Here is a 25,581-nt window from a genome sequence, read left to right on the forward strand (position 1 = left end):
TAGTGAGAAAGGGGATTAAAACGTGAACACTATGATGAACCATATGCCAGGCGTTTTACTACTATCTTCTGCAGCTGCAACAAGTACAATAGAAGAGACAGCCATAGATCTGTTCCCTCCTATTTTATCACACATGATGCCGAATCTCCTCCGGTCTTCAACATTCTGTTTGAGCTCATCAATTAAACAAGTGGACATGCAGCCATCTAGAAAAACAATTTTTTTCTGCATGTAAACATTAGTAATTCTAGTGGTGTTTACCTCATTCATAATTGTCATAAGCACTTTAATCATCATTGTGCAAGATTTAAATTTAAGCAGTCAATTAGTTTTACATTTTTATTGATTAAGCAGTTGCTTTTTACATTGTACTCGTTTAAGCATCCATTAAATTGGCTGACTGAGAAGCTAGAATTAAAGGATTTAGACCTGAGCTGAGTTATAGATGCACACGGAGCTTTTATTGTTCAGTTGTCTTGATGATGAGCCAAGGATGTCAAAAGCACAGGTGATACTAGTTCATGGCACCTTTATGTAGTTGGTAATAGATGGGAGCACACAAGATCTTGGGCTTTGCAGAGAAATGTATTCTAGCTGGGGGCTACAAACTATCGGCCTGTTTGGATCTATAGTTGCTGTAAAACATGTTTTTTCCTATCTCGGACAACATATACGTTTGCATATATCCTATTAAAGAATATCAAAGGCATATTTTAGTGAAATATTTTGCATTTAAAAAGAAGCAGGATGCACAGAAAACCCATTTAGTAGCTTTAATTTCTATCCTGGCACTCATCGTGTGCCTCTATTTTTTGTTAAGTTCCCTTTGTGGGAATCTTCCAGGTCCATGTGTTTCAAAGGCAGCCATCGATTCCCACCAGAGAATATTTGAGGCAATGTCAGATTCTCTGTTTTATAAATAGATCCCATAATATTATACCTTAATTTATGGGAAACTTTTAAAGCAGAAATATCACACAATAGAAACATTTTTTACCTACTAATTTTGATTTCCTCGGGTTATTTGCTTGCAGAATATAAATACTGTGTATGGGGAAGGGGAAGGTCATTTTCAGGCCACAAATGTTTGAAAAAAAAAAACTAATGTGTAATAAACCATTTAGTAATGTCTCTCTTAACAATCAAAAGAAAAAAATATTCAATTTCAGTAGAGTGTGGAACTTTTATTTGCTTTTAACATACCTATATTCTTATCTAACTACTAAACAGTCCTTGAAAATACTGCTTGTGTTCCTTTACCTAACCTCTATGAAGCAAAGATGTTTTACTTAAGAGAAGCGTTGAAAGCCACCGAATATATTGTGAGAAGTATAATAGAAATAAACTTTATTTCAACATAAACACCAGGCAAAGATTTTATGCAATTTTCAGCTGGTTTCTTTAGGGCATATAAAAGCTAAATGAAAAATGCATGGCAAAATAGAACACATTGTTCTCCATGGCACCATTTACATGTCTGCACTGATAGTATATGATGTTTGTGTTGACTTTTTCTAATTTGATGTATTTTTTATAAACTGACAAACATTTTGCCTGAACATTAAAAAAAATGTACCAGTATAAAACTGACAAAAATGCAAAAACTAAGGAGACCTAACACATAAAAAATAATGTTTAAAAATTGACAATTCAAAACATTTTCTAATGGGGCAGACAGAGATTAGTACTGTTATCATAGAGTCAGTCCAAAAGAACTTAAAAAATATTTAAACCATAAAAAGAAAAAAATGTCTTCTATCATAATGTACCAGTTTTCAGATGTAATGTTTTAGGCTGAGCACACTTTCAGTAAGTGCAGAAAAGCAGCCCTGCCTAAAGTCCAGCCAAGGGACAACCATGGCTCCCTCCATAGAGACAGTAGGAGATTAGGAATAGCGATTCAAGGACAAAAAACAAGAATTGCCAGGTGAAAATAAAAGACAGTGCCAGAAACAAAGGTAATTCATGAATCCATATGATTTAAGGACATGTAAGCTGAAATCGATTACATATTTGTTATTAGGATAAGGTTAATTTGTTCCCCAAACTTGGACATACTTTCCAAGCTAAAAAAGAGCGACGCTAAGTTTGCTGTACTGTATGAAGGGAAAGAACACATTCTCACTATGGTCCTTAGGTATTTAGATGAGGACAATTAAATCATAGGCGGAACATTTTTTAAACCCACAAATCTTCTACTTTCCTAAAGCTACTTTTCAAAATAATTAAAACAGTTATTTGAAGGTTTTATCAATGGTTTACTGTAGTAACACATTTTCAAGATATAAAGTATTTTAAGTTCCGTATATTAGACCGAAGATAAGATGCTTCTTAGGTGAAACATTTGGAAGCTATGGTTCATATCCTGCTCAATCAACTGTTATAAAAGGACGAGCACTTTCCCCCAAAACTTTTAGCCTAAGGCCTGTTACCATTTTCACATCTGATCCAATAAAATGAATGGATTATTTCAGCAACACCACAGGTACCCTTTCTTCTCCTCGGCAGGGATGGGTGGTGCTACCTTGTTTGGCACTGAGGTAATGATGCACAAACAGTTGTTAAGTGCAAGTTTGTATCAAATTTGCAACAATTACTCTAGTGTGCTATATACAGACAATGTTATAATTAATTTTAATCAACTTGATGCTATCATTGACAGTTGTCAGCAAAATCATCCCACTGCTCAGCCCTGCTGATGGTTCTGAGATGTAACCCAGTGCTTTTAGCTCTGACTAGGTAGAATCAAAAAATCCACTAATACTAATGATGGAATAAGATATTGACCTATAATAAGGGAAGAGAGTTGCCATAGATGAATGGACTCACTTCCAAGGAACCTGTTGATGTGTTTGATTCTTTGTTATGCCTACACTTTATAAAAAAAGAAATGTTTTTGACTCATTAATGTAATCCATTTACAATGGTAAATCGAAATGCAGCCACTGAGCATATCAAGGCACTAAAGTAATTAACAGGCAGCTTAAAACTGCAAGCGTTCAAAGTGCATTTTGCCTTCCGTCTCTGATGGAAAATGGTTGTTAATGACAAATGGAGATGCTTGGATTGTGCACATTTGTCTGAAGCTGATACTGTGACCTGCTGTAATTAGAAGGAGGGGGCATTGTGTCATACATCTTCCTCTTCTTATAAGTTTTATTTAAGCAGATAAAAGCCACTACTGATTGCTCCAGTCTCTGAATCAGACCATACATTGGCAGGGCTCTGTTTTTCTTTGACAGATGAGAGGATTTAGTGAGTTGGTTACTTGGCACAAAGCTTTCCTGATCAGTCACAAGTACATAAAATCAATATTGGGTGATACTTAACATGGCTGCTTTTCTGTATTCTTTTTCCATGTCTAATTACATGGTATTAGTGTCAGATAGTACTGGAAGGGCACAATCTGCACAATTGTGTAGAACAGGCTAAAGCAGCAAAAGCTTCTCAGCCTTTTCATGTTAAGGCATACTCCCGTCACTGGTTTCTTCCAACATAAAAAACTGATTTTAATATTTGAATAAAAATGCATATGTGTTTATTAAGTGGGCCTTGATATGAGACATTGAAGTATACCATTAATGCACGCTAGTTCCCTGGAGGTGTCCTGAAGGACAACAAGTACGGTGATAAGAAACTCTGAAACATTTATTACAGTCCTTTGAATCATGCTTTTTCCAGGTTTGTTCAAGTACCCAGGAAGGCAATTAGCCAGTCAGCATGGCCTCCATTCTTCCTCATGATTGTCACTTTAACCCGTACAAGACTTTAAATGCAAATCTATCTGCATGAGATATCTGCTGGTGATCTGTATTTGGACTTATTGTAAGATGGACCAGAACCCAAACCAGTTTAATGGTTGTGCCAACAGTTGTCAGGAAAAGGCATACAATGGGTAGAGATATATATTTATTTTGTAGGTCCCCTTTGAGTTCCTAGGTGGCATTATGGCAAAGGAAGGCAGACACCTCAAACAATTACACTTATGTATATATAAGTAATATTAGGTGAATTATGGGAACACAGCGAGATAAGGCAAAGAATGTTACTCCAGACAATATTTTGCCTATATTTTTTACAAAATGTAATATAGTTCTGGCTGCCATTTAGAGCTCATTCACACATTGGTTTCTTGCAATGAGGATCAAATTCAGGGTAATATAAGAAGCACTAATTCTCACGTATGTATTTTCTTGTGAATACCTCTTAACTATCCCTCTATCACATCCAAGTCCCTCTGTCCCCCTTTCTTCCTTCATCATCCGTCGTCGTGGCTAAATGCATCCCTATAAAAATATATTATTTAACTATTAAAATGTTATTTTACACTAAACCTTTCATCCAACCTCGAAAAAGTGTTCAATATGTTATTTTAAAAATGTAATAGGAAAATTAGTTGTGATCAAAGCACTTGTTTTAAGTACAATGTCATTTATATGGTCTGCAAATTGCGGTGGGGATGTCATTTGTATAGTACTTTGAGCTAACAAGTGCCTGTATTCCTTATCTCTAAAAGTTGCCAAGTAATATTTGTGGAATGTTATAAAAATAGTGCTGCGTGGCCCATACAAGTCATTTGAATAGTATGCTTCTTAGATAGAGAGCATTTGATAAAACATTGCAACATGCATTAGGGCCTAGACATGTCTAGACCTACTTATGATTATAAACTCATTCTGTGGAAATCTAAAACCATGTAAACAGTTTCACTTTTTCTGAAAGTAAGAGCATGACCCGTGACTTTTCCTGCAAAATATGTGCAAAGGAATTTAGATATATTTAATTTTAAGCCTTAGACAGCAGAATTTTTAGATTTTTATTTGATGTTGTTGTTTCACTATTTGTTTTTCTTTTAATTATGTCAATCACTTACAAAGGGAAATCTAATTTTATTTCTTAGGGACCTAATTATAAAGATGCAACATGTAAATGCCTCCATTTTACTGTAGTTTCAATTGTATTTCCTTTGTTAGCACGCTGTTTCAGATGGACATGCATGTTGATGTTTAAGTCAGTCTTAAATGAAGGAGAATTAGGCCCGGGTAAATGGTAATTAAAGACATTTGTGTTTGGGGTTTGTCGGCACTGCTCATACACAGAGCAGGACCAACTGAGGCTGTGACTGGAGAGCTGTAAAATGGGAAAGAAGCCTAAAACCCCAGCTGTGCACACCTATTCCTCCCCGCTTTCCCCGAATTCAATGTATCAGCCCAGGCCTAAGTACTATGTCTGCATGAAGGACATCCTTCTGATTTTTTTTTTTAGTATGAACAATAGATATTTTAGTTCATTTTCTAAGTCTTTAAATGCCAGACATGGCAACATTTTTGGGGAGCAAACTATAGCAGGTTTCATTGCCAGATCCATGATTGAAGGAAATCTGTGCTATCAGAAACATGGAGGTTGTCATTTATGAAAATGTTGGTTGTCTGGCCATGATTCTGATATATTGACTGTAGTACTTTCCTAACTTCAGTATGCTCAGACATTATTGGGAGCTAGCATGCCGATCCAAGAGGGCAGAATGACGTCAAAACTCAGCCATAAGACTTTCTTTAAACCTTCTTTGACAAAACAAATGGATGATTTAACATGTTGAATCCCCTATTTATTTTATGCAGATTGATTTGTAAAAAATACTATAAAAGAGAAGGCAAGTTTCCTATGGGTTAGTCTTTGAAATCTGGCCCTTCAGCCCATAGAAAGCATAGAGTCTTAAGTCTTTTGTTGTACTGTAGAACATTTTATTATAAGGAACATTTAGAAAAAAAGTCATTTTGTGTAGTTCTTGACTGTAAAATGATTTTTTAGGCATTCAAAAAAAGACTTGGCTAGATTCACACGCCTGTCAGATTGCGACATGACACTGGTTAGAACTGACAAGACAAGGAGAAGTGATAAACGTCAGATGTAGTGGATAATAGGAACTCTGAAATACTGCATAGGAAGGAGTGCTGTCAATCAGACTGCCGGCCTGTGGTTCATTCTCCATATTGATAGAGATGTTGATATCCTTTGTAAGGTAATCACAAGCCCTCTACGGACATTTCCACGTGCAGGATAGAGAATGTGACTGTGAATTAGTTACAGCAGATGCAATCGCAGAGGTTGAAAATCCAGTCTCCAGGCCATTGTTCACAGGGAGATTGAGGAGTGCTGAGATGAATGCATGTCCTGTGTTGCTTGGCCATTTTAAACAATATAGGCATGTGCACATATTTCGATTAAACTGCACCATATGACAAAACACACGGACACAGATTGATTCTTCTATATTGCTGCTCCCCCATCAGTGCATTAACATGCAGTTTGCTTTGACAAAACAGATAACGTCTGGTAGCATTATGTTGTTGATGAAAAGAATACCAATGAATAAGATGAGTATCTGTTGAATCAACAGATTTCTCTGTTTATTTCCACTTTTTATATTTTATATGTAAAACTCAGGTGAAGTGTGTTTAACAGAGTATTCTTTGCATTAAAGCAATACAGATTTAGCTTGTCTTTAATACATATGTGTGTACGTATAGACTGGATCACCCATTGTCTTCTCATATATCTTAGGATTTATAGTTGGGGAACTAGCTACTAAAATATTCTATAAAATGTAAAATAGTAAAACACTAATGGCTAGAATGAAACTGTACTAGAATGATACAGGTGTGCACACCTGGGAAGCCAGAACAAAGATGGCAGCTATTATGTAGCATAGAACCTTCTCTCTGTGCTTCTGTCAAAAACCCCCAGCCCTAATTCATGTGGTGGGCTTGTCCTTGGAAGAAGTTTTTCAAACATCAACATGTACTAATGTGTGAATAAAGATCTAGAGAAGTGGGCATTGCAGAGCAGACTATATTTTTATGTAGACTGCCCTAGATAATGTTCATATGTGATGCTGTTTTATAGAACTGAAATCTAAAAAATAAAAAGGTGGAGGCCAGCCACAGTAAGTCTGGAGAAAAGAAAGGCTAGATGATGATGAAAGTCATCTCGTAAAAGCAAAGGCAAATCTGAACTGTTGCCTGAAAAAGAATAGAAGAGAAATCTTCCAGTAATGACAGTTGTTTTGGTAACTGCTTTCTAAAAAGGAATTGTTCTCACTTTGGAGAGATTTCCTCTTGTTCTCTTCTGTGTCTAGGGGACAGGAATTAAAGTCTATCTATTGCCAAAACATTTTATTTTAGTTCAGGGAATTGGTCAAATCCGTGTGTGCATGCTGAGCAGATTTACCCTTTATTAGTGCTGCTGACCATTGTCACTAAAACTTAAACTCAGGTGATGTTGAGTTGTCATCAGAACTGTAATTTCCTTGCATGTCTGTTCTTAAAATTAAATTACTAAATGATCAGCCTACTACTACTACAATGAGTTATAATTATAAGGTATTTATGGATACTACACGCTTTACCTTAGGTAGTTCTGATGCACATGTACTTTTGGCAGTACCAAAAGTAACACAGGAATTCTAGTATTCTCTGTACTTAAGCCCCCAGGAGTGCCTACCTACAGTTTTCAAGTCCTACCTACTTTCCTTTTTTTTTCTTTGTACTTTCTTTTTCTTTTAACTTCAAAGATCTTTACTTCAATACCCCTGTATTTTATTTAGCACAAAATAGTATTCTAAAAAATATTTCCTTGTGTTTTTGCCATGTGTATCATCACAATCTTGGTATTAATTGAAGAGTGTATTCTTGTTCTAACAAGTGTTATTATCATGCTGACAAATCTTTTAAGTCTTCTCTTCTTCTCCTCTCTCCCTCACATGTGGAAAGTGAAAACCTGTCATCCTAATACTCTTTTATTTGCTGCATTGACCGTATCTTGGTTTTTTTAGTTTATTTTGACACCTTAAAGTTATTTTTCAATTCTTTAAGTGGTTGATATTGGGAAGAATGTAACCCACAGCCTGCAAAGTGCTTGTGACAAAAGAATCTACACGACTGTAACATTTGACTCTCACTTAAAATGCCTTTCTTATAACTGGGAAAAAGTTGTTACTAATTTGTTTATTTCACAACTTTTGGAAAAGAGTAACCTTTGTTTTTTCTTTTCCTCTCTCTTTTATTTCTTTGTTCCCCTATTTAGGACAGAACTTTACTTTACGGCAACTAGGTATCTGTGAACCAGCATCCCGTCGCGGACTGGCATTTTGTGCAGACATGGGGCTTCCACATCGAGGTTACTCTATCAGTGCAGGTTCAGATGCTGAGACTGAAAACGAAGGGGTGATGTCTCCAGAGCATGCAATGAGACTCTGGGGCAGGGGGGTGAAATCCGGACGCAGTTCCTGTCTCTCCAGCCGTTCCAATTCCGTGCTAACACTGACCGACACCGAGCATGAGAACAAATCTGACAGCGAAACTGGTAAGTTGACTTTGTTTTCTAAACTGGAAGTAAATTAGACATTTGAGGGCTTTCGGTTACTAGTTACAACATGAATAGTGACCATCTTGGGTCATATACATTATTTGTAAATTGAATTCTGAGTTTAATATTAGTTATGAACTAAATTTGCTTTGGTGAAAATAATAAAGGTACCAATAGATATTTGACATATTTTAGAAAAGGTGCAATCTCCAAAGAAACACTGCCATATGAAGTCCTTATAGCATATCAGTACAACTTTACGTAGGATGGCGGTAAATCTGACATTTATCAAATATTCTTTGGCTGAACATGTTCTAGTGTAATTGTCTTCAATTGTCTTCAATGATTCTCCACCAGAAAATGGTGAATGTCAGATTGCTGACACACTGCTTTATAAATTCAATCCCTAAATTTATGCTTTTCTGTCTGTCATGACACGTACACTGATAATTTTCCATGTGAATGTCCTAAAGCCTCTAGTAACAGATGAACATCTGGGTACATAAAAGGCTTTTGTAATTGTCGTAATATTCTGTGAAGGTTCTAATTTATCCTGGTCACTGTATATCTAGTAGTAGTTAGTCACATTCAGCTAGACCTTGGTTCATTGGCTTCATTGGTTCTGGGAACTGATGAAGCAGCTTGGAGAGCTATGAAACTTCTTTAACATTACAAGAACAAGTCCAGTTGAAAGTGACTATTCTTAGATATAAAATTGCCTGGATGAATAGGAACCTTCACAGACATAATAGATCAATAGTTTGTATGAAGTGCATTTAACTTTAAAGAGCAGTATATATAGTACAGTAAAGCGTTACTGTTTTGTGTGATATGAGAGAACAATATACTTCTGTGCTGTATTTCTTATCTATGTGGTGAGATGTGCAATACATTTCCATGTGGTGCAGGACAACATTACATTTCTATATAGTATACAACATTACAAATAATATCAGACTAATCTGGAAGCATAGGAAATGGGAGGAAATAGGGTTGCAGTTTTCTATGATGATTTGTGTTCCCCAGGCAGCTTGGCAGCAGTATAAATGGTACATCTGGGGAAAAGATAGGTCCTCAAAACATAAGGCCCTTAAAAAGTCATAGGTCATATAACTTCATCTCCGTAGTGTGCAATGAAATGCTTTCCCTTGCAGGATTAATAAAACCTCATTACCATATATATTTCACCAAAAGTCCAAAATTATAGTGGACAGTCTTCCAAATCCTGTTTTTCCTAAACAGTTCTTACTTGGTAATATTTCTTTACGTTACAATTTTTTTCACAAACGTGCCATTTTGTAAAGCAAGAAAGACAAATCTACAGATCGTTTCAAGCTGTTAGTGGCTGCAAATACTCAGACTGTTTTATTAACCAGTAATGGATTACAGCAACCCAAGAGAGGGCTCTGCATTTCTTCATAGATGACTGCTTGCATGCCTGGCAGCAAACGAGTTACACTGCCCTCTATGTGGTCAAATAAATTATCACAATACTTAGTCATAAAATTGTTTTAATTTATTTCTTGGGGCTTATCAGAGGCTGGTAATAAAGCCCCCTGGTAATTCCATTATATGTTGTGCTAGTTGCGTGACTGCAGCCACATTTCAGACTAAGCACAGACAGACTCTTGTGACCTGCACATATGCCACCTTTCCGTAAAATAAAATGATCGGATTATACCTGTGATCACATGTAATTACTGCCTTGTCAGTGCTGCTTGTTAAATGTGCTACTTGATTTTGAAGACCATTAAATAACAGCTGCTTTTCATCACCAACTCTGTCATTTCTCTGTACTATTACCTTAGTATTAAAAAGAAACATTTTTTCTAAATTGAAAAGCCCCACTCCTCGAAAATAGCAGTCTGTGAGGTATACGGGATCTTATAGCAAAAGGGCTGGTTACAGTTTAGCCAATGGTTCTTTTAAATTGGCCTGTGGGCCCGTAAGAGAGAAAAGGACCAAATATACCCTAGGTTAACACTGCAATTAAATTAGCCTATATGAGGGATCAGGAAAGGTATATACTTTTGGCCCAATGTTGTACATTAAAAGACAAATATAATTTTGTTGTAAAACAAAAAATATTTGGCTATTTCTTTGTTCTCCATCATGTATGAAGTCTCCTGCAGAAGAAAACATAATGCATAACATTACAAGACCAGTTTTGTACCTGTATCTTCTATTAATAGAAAAAAGTGAATTGCTTTTATTACCAGATCACAGCACTCTGTGAGATTTTCATGCTGGGGGGAGTTGATAAATTCAGAGGAAACATATATAACAAATTATTTTGTAAATGCATTGTATTTTGTGTACAGAATCAGCACATTTTCCTTATCTCCTACCAAACTAACGCATGTTTTCACTGTGTAGTCATTGTCTTACCTTCCACCATGACCACCACCACCATGCCTCGTACAAGATTGACACTTTTCCCAAACTCAAAGGACATTAATAGAACTGTGCTCAATAAATGCTGATGCCTGCTAGCCATCTTTTTATATTGAATATAATGTACATGATTTAGGCAGCCATTGATCAACAGGAGGCAATCATAACTGTTACTAGACTATAGTGGAGTTTTATAGTATGTGCAATCTTTCATTACTGGATGTGTAGGATCAGGGCTAAAGGCTGAACTTGCTATTGTACCTCAGGACATTTATCTCTGCTGTACATATCCAGTATTTTATATTTTGTCCTACTCATTTTTCTTTCTTTCTTTCTTTGCAAAGATTTTCTTTCATCCATAGGCATTATAACCTAGGGTATGAATGTATGCACATATTCTTTTCTGTACAGTACAAATAAACTGATCCTCAGTCAGTCACACAAACTGCTACACAGGAGCCTTGCAGATGTCCCGATTTAAACCTATGGTAGTTCTTTATTGAGCACCATGCAGCAAATTACTGCATTCCTATTAAAAGATTAGTGTGGCTTTCCCATCAGTTGTATAGCACTCGATGTAAGGAGCCCCTCTGCATTGAACTCTGCGATTAGTATCTCCTGGTTCATTTGTCACATCCTGATCACAGATGTTTAAACAGTTGTCCAATAGGAAACCACCTAATCATCCCAATGACCCTTGGGAACTCAGAGGCTTAGTGACAATTTTAATTTTATTTCAGGAAATATCAATGCTAGTAAGTGAACTGGCAAGTACTTCAGCATCCAGGAGGTCTGCAGATCCTCTAATGCCACTGTTCAAAGGATGCCCAGGTGTAAGGACTACTGAAAATTCTCTAAGAGTGAAATCCAGGCAGGATTCCTGTTTAAAGATTGTCTTTTGTTAAGAATCATTCACCCCTCTTTTTTCCCACTGGCGTATTAATAGAATTCCAAGCAATGAAAGGGTTTATTGCTAAGTACCTCATCAATTATAGCAGGTCCATAGTTTCTTCTTACATTGAAAAATGGTTTCCAAACTAATCCAGGAGAAGTTGAATGAAGAGCTGGGCTATACTTCAATAGAGGAAGTGAGAGAGTTCCGAATCCACCAACAAGGACTTAGTCTGCTGTGAGAGTTAGATGGCTTTCTTGTGCATTGTTTCAAAGTTGTCTGTTGTGGGAAACAGGGTAGGCGGCAGAGGATATTACACATATCACCTGGTATACTCTGTGCTCATAAAGTTTATCTCCAGGGCTTGTTTACAATCAAAGATTTCTTTCTATGCTTTCTTGAAGGCATCTCAAAGAAGTCAGAAAATCCTAAGATAGATAAGCAAGCATGCAGAATAGTTTATTAACACGGCCCAAGTCATTGAAGAATAAATTTGATCATGCAGTAAACTTGCTAGCTGATGAGTGCAATTGAAATCACAGCAAAGAGAGGAGTGTGGCATTTGATGTGCAATGGGGAAATGGATTACACTGAAAAATAAATCCACTGATGTACTTAAAAAGACTTAGCTTGTCGTAGGAAAGTGTCATTTTCATAGCAAAAGTCTGACTCTTGGAATACTTCTGGACATTAGAGTGTGGTCAGGTGTTAAAGGTTTTTTTTGGATGTCAAGCGCACCCACATTTATATCCTACAAGCATGCATATAGAATGACCTGCAGTGACAGCAAATATTTTATTGTTCAATATTTCTTTATTGATAGTTTTTGAAAATTACAATACAAAAATAAAAAGGAAACAGTAAGAAAAAGAGTATAAAAATATCAATACAGTAATAACAAAACAACCACAGCAACAACAACAACAAGGAAGCCTGCCTATACCTAAAGAACAGCACATAGTAAAACATACACAATCACAAAAATCTTTTATAAACTGTCCATCAATTACCTAACCACAGTACAGGAAGAGTGATTTTGCCAAAGGTCCCATTTGATCAAAAATTTGTTATAGTTGAAATTAAGAATATCAATTGTTTTTTCATATGCGCAACACAGGTTCAGATCAGCCACCACCTCTCTATGACTTGGGATTTGTGAGCTTTTCCATAGTCTGGTGAGACAGCAAATATTTTTAACTTCTTAGATGTCGCCTTCACCCACTTACTTGTATCCTACAAGTGTTCATGTAGAATGACCTGCAGTAAGAGCACTTTAACTTCATGGAAGTCATGTGCGCCCACTTATGTGTATCCTTCAAGCTTTCATATAGAATGACTTGATGTCTTGTATGTCATGTGCACCCACTTACTTGTATACTTCAAACGTTCATGTAGAATGACTTGCAGTGAGAGCATATGGTTTTGTGGTATTAGAGTCAGTTCTCTTATTTGTAATTAATTCATATTCTTCTCATGAAATTAGTTTCCCTTGTCTGTTAGACAGGACTGTCCTGTGTAGCCAAGCTAAGTACAGTATATTTTAGGACTGGGCAGCTTTTGCAGCAGCTTTGAATGGTATCCGTGGATTTAGTTGTTTGCCTTGAGTTTATTTTAAAATTATGATCAATGAACAAAAATCTATGAACAAATAGTAACTAATGTTCAGTTCAGAAACAAGCACACAGATGAGAAATATCAACTTTTACAGCCACAAAATTGGAATTACAGCCAGGCGAGTAACATTTTCTTAAGAAATGTAGTCTGATTCTACAGCTGTTTGGCAGAGGGTCCAAATAAAAGGTTACATTAAATATACATGTGGACACACAGCTATAGGATTAGTTGTTGAAACGTGCTCTGATCCAGTTATAACTAGCAGCCTTAGGTGTTGGCAGGCAAACACATTACCTGCCTGCTTGGTATCCCTGTCATTTGACATTCATTTGGCTCATGTATTTGTTTTTGTAAAAGGTACCCACACATAGGCACATGTCAATTACAACTCCAACTACTTAAAATGTCCTTAATGACAAAAATAACCAATAACCTTCATGATTATCCAGTTTCATAATCAAGTTATCTTGTCTTGACCTTAAGACGTATTGATTATTGGCTGAAGACTGACACAGTAAAGTTATCTTTGGCTCAGATGCATAACAAATTTTGACATTAATGTTATGATGAAACAGATGGCCATAGTCATAAAATCCCAATACCATCAGCTGCACACTTATAATGTAATCCTAACATATTTCATTCGCTGGGTGAGGACTTCAGGAATGAGTGGTGCTGATTCACAGCAAATGGATCTGGTCCAGGATTCAAAACATTTGCTAGCAAATAGCAAATGACTTTGAAGAAATCCCTTCCAGGTTTGCTGGATTACCCAGCTTTACTGTTGAATGTGTATCTTCTCCAGCCTTGGAGAGCTTTATTAAATCAGGCCCTATGGATGCGGAGGCCTGGAAAGTTGCAGACTCTGAGGAATGGTATCACATCCTTTAGCTTGGTATAGTCAGAGAACAGAACTTTAAAAAAGTGTTAGAAATATATCTCTGTTTTGCAACTGTTTTTGGCTAGTTATACAGACTTCTGCTTTAATAGGTTGATAGAAGCACTTTCATTTATTACACAAAAGATGGAGAGATTTAACAATAGTCTTCATTGTGGCTACTTTTTGCACATAATATCAATAGTCAGGTTGTGGGTTTTCGGATAATATTGACTCTACAGTTGAACTCCATCTGTAAAGCTATACCGGATCTCCGCATACCAATTTATAAATAATTAAAGTAAGCCATAAACTGCAACATAGCTTTGTTCTGTGTGATATTGTTTGATGGTGTCTGCAGCACTTTACAATCATTCTCAAATGATGTAATTGAATTAACTCTTCGCTAGCTTCCAGGGTTCACATCTAAATGAGCAAGGATGAAATATACCGAAAATTTCAAGTATTTTTCTGCACAGATTAACAAGAGAAAAACAGCTTGTTATATTTTTTTAACAAACGCTAAAGGCTTAATGTATTCCATCAACGAGCTAGGATCTTTAGGTACTTTTCATGAAACAAAAACTGGGAATTATTATTCTAGTTTTAGGTTCTATGCACACAATGAGGTCCAATGGAGTAATAAAATTGCAGAATATGATGCCATTATTGTAGGGGTCCAATAACACATGAGATCTGGTACAGGTTGGCTAACTAATGACATACCTATCAGTGCTCAACCCAGAATTTTTTTTAAGCCGGCTGGAAAGAAATTGTAGGTGGGTGGCAGCCCCTGTATTGTGACCAAACTCTTTAGTAACCACCCAACAACAGCCGGGTGGGTGCTGAAAAGTGCCAGGTGGTGCACCCAGCTAAAAGGGCCTGGGGAGAACCCTGCCTATACAGCAGTAGTATGAGAAATACACTATGATTTAAAAAAGAATAGTAGATTTCCTCAAAGCTTGATGCATTGGGAACATTTAGTGTATTTCAATGCCATTTTCAAACTGTGCAGTTCTCTATAGGAAGAGGACTGGCTTCATGTTGAAGGGATACATTGCTGTCAAATTATCTGCCTGAAATAGAAGTATCAGCTCATAAAGATAGCCATATGTGAGGCCATGTAATATTTTAACTTGCTGAACAACATTTTTGAGTGCAGAACTTCCTAGTTTGTTACTTTTTCTGGCATCATTCTGATAACTGGGTTAATGGACACACCACATTATAAAGGGAAGAGGTGCAATGGTCAGCCCATTAAAATGTATTTTGTGTCAAAGATTCTATCATGCAGACATTTTCTAGTATTCATTATTTGTACACATGTGGTCTTACTGCCGCTAGGGAACCACCGCTGGCTTCACCCAGGCAATACCACCAGCTCCTTAGACCTTGCTTAGTACCATCAAATTAGGAAATAGAAACAATCAAAGAGTTAGTGGTATTCCTTGTTCAGTAATTGCTCACATTCACATTTCAGCACTGGAATTGAGAAAAGCACAACAGTCCTTTGGCACCTTTCATACCAACAATACTCAGCCGTCTAAGTACTGTTCATCTAGGTTAAGTCAGTAATGTTAGCACAAAAAGCATCAAGGCGATGTTATGCATTTCTGAATTTCAGCTGTTGGATTGTGAATAAAGCAATTACTGCATAATGCATACTGCCGACAACCCCTTGTTTGGGAGTATTTCATATTTATGATTTGTGTAGCCACCAAAAAATAAACCTCACACTTTGGTGGTCTGATTTCTTTCTATGACTCTCCAAGGAGTCTATATTGCTAACATTTTATTACCAAGCAATAAGACTGTGGGGGTGGAAGAGATTATTGCAGTGTATTATTTCCCATCTCATTATAATATAGAGGTTAGAGGCCAAAATAGTGACACAGTCCTGGAATGATCAAGTGTTCATAAGACTGGGGCATCACAAAAAGGTGACACAATAAAAAATTAGCCCTACTGGTTCTGTAAATGTAAAATGTTTTCTTCACTGCTAGTGATGATTTCTATTTGATGACTATTATCTGCTAGCTGTGAACGCTCATATGAAATAAAAAACAACTCTGGAAAGCTGCTGAGATGTAATTTTCCCATAGAAAATAACATATTTGTTCCATTAGGAATCCAGCACAATTTTGTGTTCTTTAGACATGCTGGGTATTGGGCAGTAAAGCATTATTAGACTGCAGGACAAGCACATATTTAAAACATTGGACAAAGCTGCATGCATTATGAGAAGGGAATTCCTTACCTAAACAGTCTACAGCGTAAGCAACAGACAAGCAGAAACAATAGAAGTAAACATGCTAAGTGCATTTTCCATATCAGAGTTAAGTGCATTTCGTGCAACGCTGAAAGCGATGAGAGTAGGTGTAAGTGCATTTAGTGTAGCAGAGAGGGTAATGTAATAGTTGGTCTCAGTGGGGAGGTTACGGAAAAGTTTGCAAAGATAGGTCTTGAGTCGTTATTTTAAATGAGGAGGATGATGTCTAGGATGGATAACATAAAGGAAGTGCTGTAGGCCAGAAAATGGATGTATCTATAAATGAGAAAGAGAACATAAGTAATATGATGGAGAATATCATCCAAGTGCAACTAGAATCACAGACTACCTAATTGTTACTTAAAGGGCAACTCCATACTAAACAAAAAAGCAAGAAAACAACTACAGGAGTTAAATTAATGTCATCCCAATCAGCTCGAGTGTGCCAATTAATTTAGGATTAGAGATTAGGGGAAGCAGCAACACAACCTGTGATCATTTTTGTTGTATTTTGATTACTTCTTTTAGACATTATTGAACAAGAAAAATGAGATAAAAAGTGTCAAACTGCTTTTCTTTACTGTCCAATTTAAGGCTGTGGGTAGTAAAAACCTCGAGTGCAAAAAAAAAAAAAAAAAAAAAAAAAAGAGCCATCCTCTCCATGGGTCATATTAAAGTCTTTAGGAAAAATATAAAGGGGTAAACCTGTTTTGCACACTACACTTACTCCATTCCTCTAATCCAGCCATTCTCAACCTTCGTTTGTATGGAGCCCGAAGGTTCTTCAAGATTTTTTGCACCCTGAACTTTGTATGATTTACTTCTTATTAGCTGGTTCCTGTGTTTTTTTTAGCTGATGCCACTATTCAGAGCCAGCAGCATGACACCAGGGATCATTTTATCTGTCTTGCACACCACTATTATATGGGGAAACTTTTTTTTGACTCACCTGTTATGGCACTGGCATCCAATAATTTGATTTTAGCAGGAGCTCCCCGAGAAATAATTTAAAGGGTTTCTCTGGGTAAAAGAGGTTGAGAAAGACTTCTCTAATCTTTGTTTAGTAGTGTAGACCACAGGTTTTCTTTATACAGAAATTATACCTAATTTTCTATAGGTTGTACATATCACAAAATAAAAGCCACAAAGCTGATCATTATTACAAATCTATCCTTAAGGAAAAACACTTGAAAGACTACTGTATATAAAGGTGTTTCTAGTCTTCAGATATTCTCCTTTACTATAATTCTCTCTGCATCTATGTGAAACGAGGAACAGCTACGGGTCCATAGGAAGCTTGCTTTATTTATGTTTAAATTTTCACATGTATGAAAAGTATAAGTCTTCCGTAACCTAAAAGTTCACCAAAATGCTGTCCTAACATGACTCTTGGTAAGCGAAATGAAGTTTCATTCCCCATTGAAGTCACAATGTATTTACAATGGCTACAGCTGCTGCAATTTAATTTGCTCAGCTTGATTTGGAAGCCATAATATGGTCAGTTTCCTACTTCTGTTTACAGTGCTGCGATTAGGCATCTAGTGCAGGTTTGTCTGACATATGCTGGCAATTTGGAATGCATCTGCTGCCGGAAAAGGTACTGCCTGATAATATATACATTGCTCTGTTTATTTACAGACTGTGCTGCTCGGAATAACGACATACTAACCCAGTAAGGATGAAAATGAACTCTTTACTAAACAAAATGTCAGCCAATTTCACAATGTGCAAGAAGGAGCAAAAAAAAAAAAATAGCCTTGTGTATCCCTTGGTTTGGTTAGCAGATACAGAAAGAGTTTTTTTGGCTTCGGTTTTTACAATATCCATCCTAAAATATGTTGCCTAATCCTCTGTGACATTAGATTGTTACTACACTGAGATACTGACTTGTTCTAGTGTTCAAGACAAAACATCTTCTGAATCTTGAAATGTTTATAAAATGTAAGCCAAGGAAAGACATTTGTAGCTGCTGCTGTTCAGAATGTGTGTTGTAAAAGCTCAATATACTGTTTCACGCTCAGCACAGAACCCTAACAAAGAAAAAGTATTTTATTTCTTATTCATTCTTTTCCATTAAAGAGGAATTCCTGGAGAGGCTAGTTATGGCTTAATCGACCCTTTAACAAAACCCCACTGCAATTTCCGAGCAACAACAACCTTATATTTGTGAAAACACTTGTGGGCTCCATAGTCAGTGAAATGCAGAAAAATTGAAGCATGTAGAATTATTTTGAGATCCTTTCTTTCTCTGTAGAAGTTCAGATTCATGAACAGAATGCTATATTAGGGCATCCCTTGACTCCCTACAGAATTGATTCTCTTTTTCAGCAACTAAATGATGGTGTATATGAAGCATGTATTAGGACAGCTCAAACAACATAGACATACACAAAGTTTAAACATTGATATGGATATTGTTTTCTTTTCATTATTTTTTTCTATGTGTTTATGATAAAATGGACTAATCCTATTTATGGTGGTAATATCGTTGTTAAATAATTTCACATGTATATTGCTTGTTATAGTAATTTGATTTTGCTGTGGATAGGGAGCACTGCAAATATAACATAATATATGAGCATACATATCTTATCTGAGAGATACTGTGGCAGCTCATATATAATTAATGCTAGTTATTAAGGTTGGAATATATTGCACATTTTTTGAGTTAGTATATTGAACCATTGATTATATTTTGTATTAGCCCTTCAGAGTGATATGTTACAATGAAACCTGTGGGAATTGTTTAATCTCCTATAAAATTATCCTTTAGGACTGTATGGAGTAAGGATGTCAACTTTGAAAGCAGTTCCATAGACCCCCTTCTTACCTGCTGATTGGACCACTAACAAATGTCACTTTACTAATGATGACCGGCCTGATTTGTCTTCTTTCTCAAAACCCAAGCTTGGTCTGGAGCTTTAAGTTACAGAGCCAACAACCCCACTACAAGGATGGTTTTATCTTTTATCTGCTGTTCTATGGCAAATCACTTTTAGTATTTCATAACTTGACTGAAAATGAAATGACCATATCAATTAATACAAATTAAAAAGTGGTTTAAAATAGAAAAAAGTGCATACCCCTTTGAAGGCACACAGTTATAAAACCTCTTTCAGTAAAAATAGGAGCAGCCACACTAAATACACCTGAATTTTATAATGACCCTATTTATGAATATTAGTATATTTGCATAAAACTTTCCACACAGGCAATGAATGCAAAACTATATCTGCTAGCTGCATCCCACTTCTCTCTCTGACATTCAACACTTTCCCTGCCAGAGCAATTGAACAGCAGTTTAAATGAAGCATACTAAAGCATCTGGCCTTGTTTGATGCTGCTGCCCATGTTCACCTACTGCTTGTGTCTATTTCCAGACACCCTGGAAAAACAAAAGCAGGAAGAAAGAATGGCTATAATAAAAAATGTTTAGGAGCTATGGTACATGAGCTACACACTTGGGAGAAAGTCAAACAGAAACAAATAGACATTCCTTTAAGATCAGTTTAAAGTAAGCTTGAAACTAGTCCGAGATGCTTTTACATTGACTTTTTGGGATATACCTAAGATGCATTTACATTGTCTTCTTTGAAGGAATAAAAGCAAAGCAAGGCTATTTTGTGGAAAAAAATTAAAATCAAGGTTATAAGGGTGCATGTTATTGAAAGATAACTACAGATAGGTGAAAATGCTTGATTGTGCTTTAAGAGTATTAGGTAGAATTGGGTAAACTGAGAAGTGCAAAGTCTCAGTCTTGAGTATGTGATTATATCCTGTAATGTGGATTACTTTTCACAATGTGTCCTTATAAATACAATGAGGGACAAAGCTGGAAGTGGCTGTTCTTCATACATAGTATACAAACTAGATGGGCATAAGTATTATGAATAGTAACTAAGTTTACACATTGACTTTCAGTTAGATACATAAATGATGTTACGACCCACCAGTCGCTCTACTTATTATCTACTTAATATCTATCTAATATCTTTCTAGTATATTAAAGTGTATTGGCCCAATTCTAGTTACCTCAAGGCACATCTCAATTTCAAAGAAATAATAAACAAACACTTTCTTTAAATGAATTCACTTAAATGTAAATTAAATGTATACATGGCATTGGAAAAGGTTTTCAGAGCTAGGTCCTCATAGTAGGGTGATAAAAGCTACAGATTTGTTTTCTATTCAATGTATTGGCTGTGGGTAACAAAATGAATAACCTTAGGACCATAGTAATTTTTCAGGGACAACAGTTATATCCTTTTCTGTTCCTTCGTGAATTAGGAGTTGCTACTACTTTATTAAACAGTCCTCCAAAATCCAGAAACACAAAGAACATATCATCAGGAGAAATTAAAGGTCCGGTTCATCCAAAATTATATTTCAGGTATAGGTCCCCCACCTGTGTCACTGTCTGTAGTTGTCTGTCATTTGCAAGCCCTATTCAATAGACAGCTCTGCGTAATATGTTGGAGCTATATAATTACTGTTTATTAATATTAATATCAATATTAATAGTAGGCAATGCTTCTTTTGTAAGAAATAAGGTGCCAGAACTCATATCTTGGTAATTCTCCAAAGTCCAGACACTGTCCGCACCCCTCCAGATACTGTGCCAGACCTTTCCCCCAGAGAGCAGTCCATGCAGAGGTATGTGAGGGCTTTAGAGTTGTATTTCTCCTTTACCTTTTCCGCAGCCCAGTCGGCATGTATCACTGCACCATGAGCAGAATGCTGTGAATCACTGTGTGAGCGGGAAATTTAAAACACCGGCCTTCCTCAAATATTGTCACAGGTCATGCAGATCACGCTGCACGTAATGACACTTCCCAAGCACTTGCTGCTCAGCCACTGTCCAGTATTGAAGCAGGCATGCGCAGTTTGTATTTACATTCATTGATCCTGTATTTTTTTTCACTGTCAGCTGTTTCCCTTATGGACTTGGAAAACCTGTTGAAAAAAGGTGCCGGAACTCCGTTCTGGTGCGTTCAATGAAAAAAAAAGCCCTAATAATAGGTAAAGTCTGATTCCTGAGTTCCTATTTTGGAAGCTCCCATGCTTATAATTCATGTTTATTCTCACTTTGAAGTTGAGCGTGATCCTGCTCCCTTATAGCTAACAGCATTGATACTGGTATTACCTTAAACAAATAAATGCAAAATTGAACAGCACCAACAGAACCTTTGACCATTTCAGGTTTGAAAACCTGGAATATATTAAAAATCTCACTATCAGAGTTAACACTGACAAAAAATATGAGACATCTTTCATGTCGACTGGAAAGCAGAGATTCCTTATAACTTATTTAATTGCAGATACATTTATAGACGCAGCTTATGTTATACTTATTTCATTGATTGGCAACCTTCCTATTGGGTATATCTGAATCATACTAAATAGCTTGTTTGGCTGTGTTCCAAACCTAAAAAGTGAAAACATGTTGTACTGCTTATACACAGACGTTATTAAGCCTTAGGGCAAACACATAAAATATTGTCATCTTTCAGTATGAGAACATACAATGTACTAAAAATTGAGTAGGCAAGGATTTAGATAAATATAGATATCCTTAGCTCCATCAGAAGACATTAACTATAAATGTGAAAGCTGTTTGGCTGCATGAGCTACTACAGTAAAAACAATGGCAAATGGGGTGCAGGTTTAATGAATGTTTATTATCTAGCTTTGTCTGCTCTATTACCTCATGCTGTGTTATGTGACAAGTCATAAATCTGGCAATAATATCCAAATTAGCAGGCAACTGCAATCAAGTTAAATAATACAATACAAGTTAAAAAAGATCTCCAGTAAAACAATACAAGCTTTGTGTCTACTTTGTGCATCTGTTTTAGTTCTAAGAAGTCCATCTGAGCAATCACAATGCAAAGTAAACCAGCTTTGCTCTTTTAGTAAATAACCCCTCCACCCCCCAAAAAAATCATACAGCTATAGTACAGGGTAATGAGTGGTTATTTTAGAAGCTGTATTGGTTTGGAAATATTTTTGCTACTGTTTTAGAATGTATTATTTCTATGCAATATGGTTTTCTTACAAACATTCTGGATTACCTAAAGCAAGAATAATTGGTTTGGGCCTATTTTTAAAGCAGTGAATCTGACAATCACTAAAACACCCCTAATAGAGAATCTTACAGATTTATGTTTCAATGGCTGTAATTGATTTACTGCTTTATAAACATACTTCTTTGAGGATGTCTTTATGTAACCAAAACCTATGCAATTGTAAAGAGAAGAGAGAAAAGGTAAAATATATTCTAACACATGCAGCTGTGTGTGTAAATTGAGTTTCAAATATTTAATTCTGTAAATCGTTTTTTATTGTATTTTTTTAGGAAAGCAGTTCAGGTTGGCTATTTTGAATTATTTTATTTAATTTACGTATATTTGGTTTTGTGTGTAGTATATATTCTTTTTAAATAGGAAACCTGTTATAAGACCAATATGTAGATAAGGAATTTTGGTTGTATGTTTGTTGCTGATGATTGAGAAGTATAGAATTTAGAAATAGCCAAGCAACAAGCATTATTGGTAGAGGATTACCAATAGCCATTCTCATAATTGTTCACAACATGTGTATTTTATTGTTGAATATAAGGGAAAATAGAAATATTGCAAGTAACCATGAATGTGGAAGTCTGAAAGGTACTTGAATTTGTTTGTTTAATCTGTGCTTCCCCTGCCACCTCTATAGCTGTCATAAAGACAAAGTGGACAAGCCATCTGTGAGATATCTTTCTTACAAGAATATCTGCCATAAATTTGCTTTAAGTATTCCGTCTAGTGGTATGAAGTGATTACAAAAGCAAGAAAAAAAAATATGCACACTTTTTGGACCAGCCAAGTAACGTCCGTATAAAATCAATATTCTAATTTGATTTGTCAGTAAATCTAGCGTAGTGCAAATCACTTCATATGCAGCTTTTATGAGATGGTGTGTTTCAACATTGTAGTAGCTTTAGGCTATAGCTTGCTTTTTTCTGTTACTCGTTTTGCTTTAATTGTATAAAACACATACCTTTAGCATTAACATTCCTCCTGGTAGGGCTTCATAATCTAGGTGTGTTGCCAAAAACATACTAAAAGACAGGTGTTACAGCTTGGCACCATGATTCCTTCTTCACTGAAGGCATTTGGCTGCACCCACTGCATCATAAAATACCCTTTATCTCCAGAGAATAGGAGATCGCTCACTAAAGAAATAGAGGGAAATGGACAAATATTGTACTGTGACTGCTAAGCATGGCTTACCCGTGGAGAATGGAGGTGACAATTAAAACCTAAATCATAAATATCATCCTACTTTATTAAACAACAGGTACAAATTATTAAACAGTTTTTATGGACCCCGGTGTGAATTAAAAAAAGGTTCTCTGTTAACCCTATGGGCCTCCTATTGCAACATCAATGGGAGAAGGAATAAAAGGAAATATTAAATAATGTGAGCTGTGCTGAAATACTCTGCATGTGCCTATAGATACCTTATAGTAAATGTATTAACAAAATATGCATACCATGGCCCTGATTTAATAAAGCTCTCCAAGACTGAATATTATAAACTATCAAGGGAGAACTTGGGTGATCCAGAAAACCTGGAAACAATCTGGTCCAAGACTGAAAACATTTACCAACTAATAACACGATTTTTAAAAAATCCATTGCACACCTTTCATTTCACACCTATTAGAAATACGAACATTCTTAGTCTGAGATTTACAGGACACATATACAATGGTAAAATTCAGGGACATAACCCTAAGCTACATTGTAGTGAATTATGACTGGAGTAACCATTAGAGTAACAAGCACTAATGTTTGCCACTTAATCTCTCACACCTCTAACCTCTCCAACCAATGGATCAGAGTCATTGTTACATCTCTGCCATCAGCTCGTGTTTTTGGTGAAATTTGGTTTTTAATTTTGTATGCAATTCAAAGATAATACAGTGTACAGAACACAATTTTTCTATTTTGATCAGTGAAGATGAAATTTTATTTTATTATGTATCATGGTTAAAATGACTCTTAAAACTATTACTGTAGTACAAAACACAAATAGGAGGTTATTATTATTATTATTTTTTTACTTACTCTATTACATTTTTTTACTCTTAGACATTCTTCATTTTTAATTTACCAAAATGTTCATGCAGGTTGAAAGTGTGTCTGTCTTCTGAAAAGATAGTTTATGTTGCCTCATATGGTTTTAATTTCCGCCTTCTCTGCCCTCAATAGACACCTTTGTCAAGCCTTAAAACATGTAACTCAAAAATATGAAGAAGCAAGTGAAATCACAAAATCAATTTTGCAGCGAAAATGTTTGTAAAAACGTATTTCTTCATTTTGTGTATTTTCACCAAATTGCACTTTTTTGTTGATATGGTTCACTTCCTGGTAATTTAAACTATTCCAGGTGACTTTGCAGGATCATGTCAGCAACAAGGTTGGCCACACCAACTATTCAACAATCACTGAATACATCCTGGAGTCCAGATCAGGAGGACATTGTGAAAGGGAGAGACAACAGTTTGAAATTGTATAAAGGTAGAAGCGGAGATAGTTGTGATTTTACAGGGACAGCTGGACTGTGCTTCTATATCTAATTTGTATGAAGCAAGGCGGTTTTAGTTTCTTGTTTTTGTTAATTATAATTGATTCAATTAACTTTTCTCCAAAGTTTTCTAACATGAGAAACAAACCTCATCAATAAAATATCTTATCAGTCCCAGCAATTATAGTACTCAAAACAAAGTCATCCCTGGTTAGCTGGAACTTTACTTCACTTATCGTTCACTTTTTATCACTTTTTGTTCCTACTACTTAGAATTACCCACTTAAATTGCTTAAAAGGAATTTTGTAGATAAGACCATAAAACAAAATATTCTCAGTATAAATGTTTAACCCAGAATTTTTTTTATGCTGGGTGGGTAGAAACTGTAAGCAGGCGGCAGCCCCTGTATTATGACCAAACTCAGTAACCACCTAAAAACAGCTGGGTGAAAACTGAAAAGCAAAAAGGTGCTTAGAAGAACACTGAAATAGTGAAGTCCTTATGTTTTTTACAAGTCTAAAAATAAAAAAAAATGTAAGTGCATCTTAAACCCCACCACCACCACCACCTTCTATCCCTGTCTACCATTACTTTTG

The 25,581-nt window shown here is 35.9% G+C and overlaps 1 protein-coding gene across 12 annotated transcripts in view; it reads left to right on the forward strand.

Annotated features, from left to right (window-relative positions):
- The window catches only part of TENM3 (teneurin transmembrane protein 3), a 699,726-nt gene that overhangs the window by 230,418 nt on the left and 443,727 nt on the right, over positions 1-25,581 (forward strand). For all 12 annotated transcript variants that reach the window (XM_072406090.1, XM_072406089.1, XM_072406092.1 and 9 more), the window contains one exon: positions 8,086-8,364. In XM_072406090.1, coding sequence (XP_072262191.1) covers positions 8,086-8,364 — 279 coding nt within the window. The remainder of the gene's footprint in view (positions 1-8,085; positions 8,365-25,581) is intronic.

This window comes from Pyxicephalus adspersus, chromosome 3 (genome assembly GCF_032062135.1).
Source record: "Pyxicephalus adspersus chromosome 3, UCB_Pads_2.0, whole genome shotgun sequence".
Lineage (NCBI taxonomy): Eukaryota > Metazoa > Chordata > Amphibia > Anura > Pyxicephalidae > Pyxicephalus > Pyxicephalus adspersus.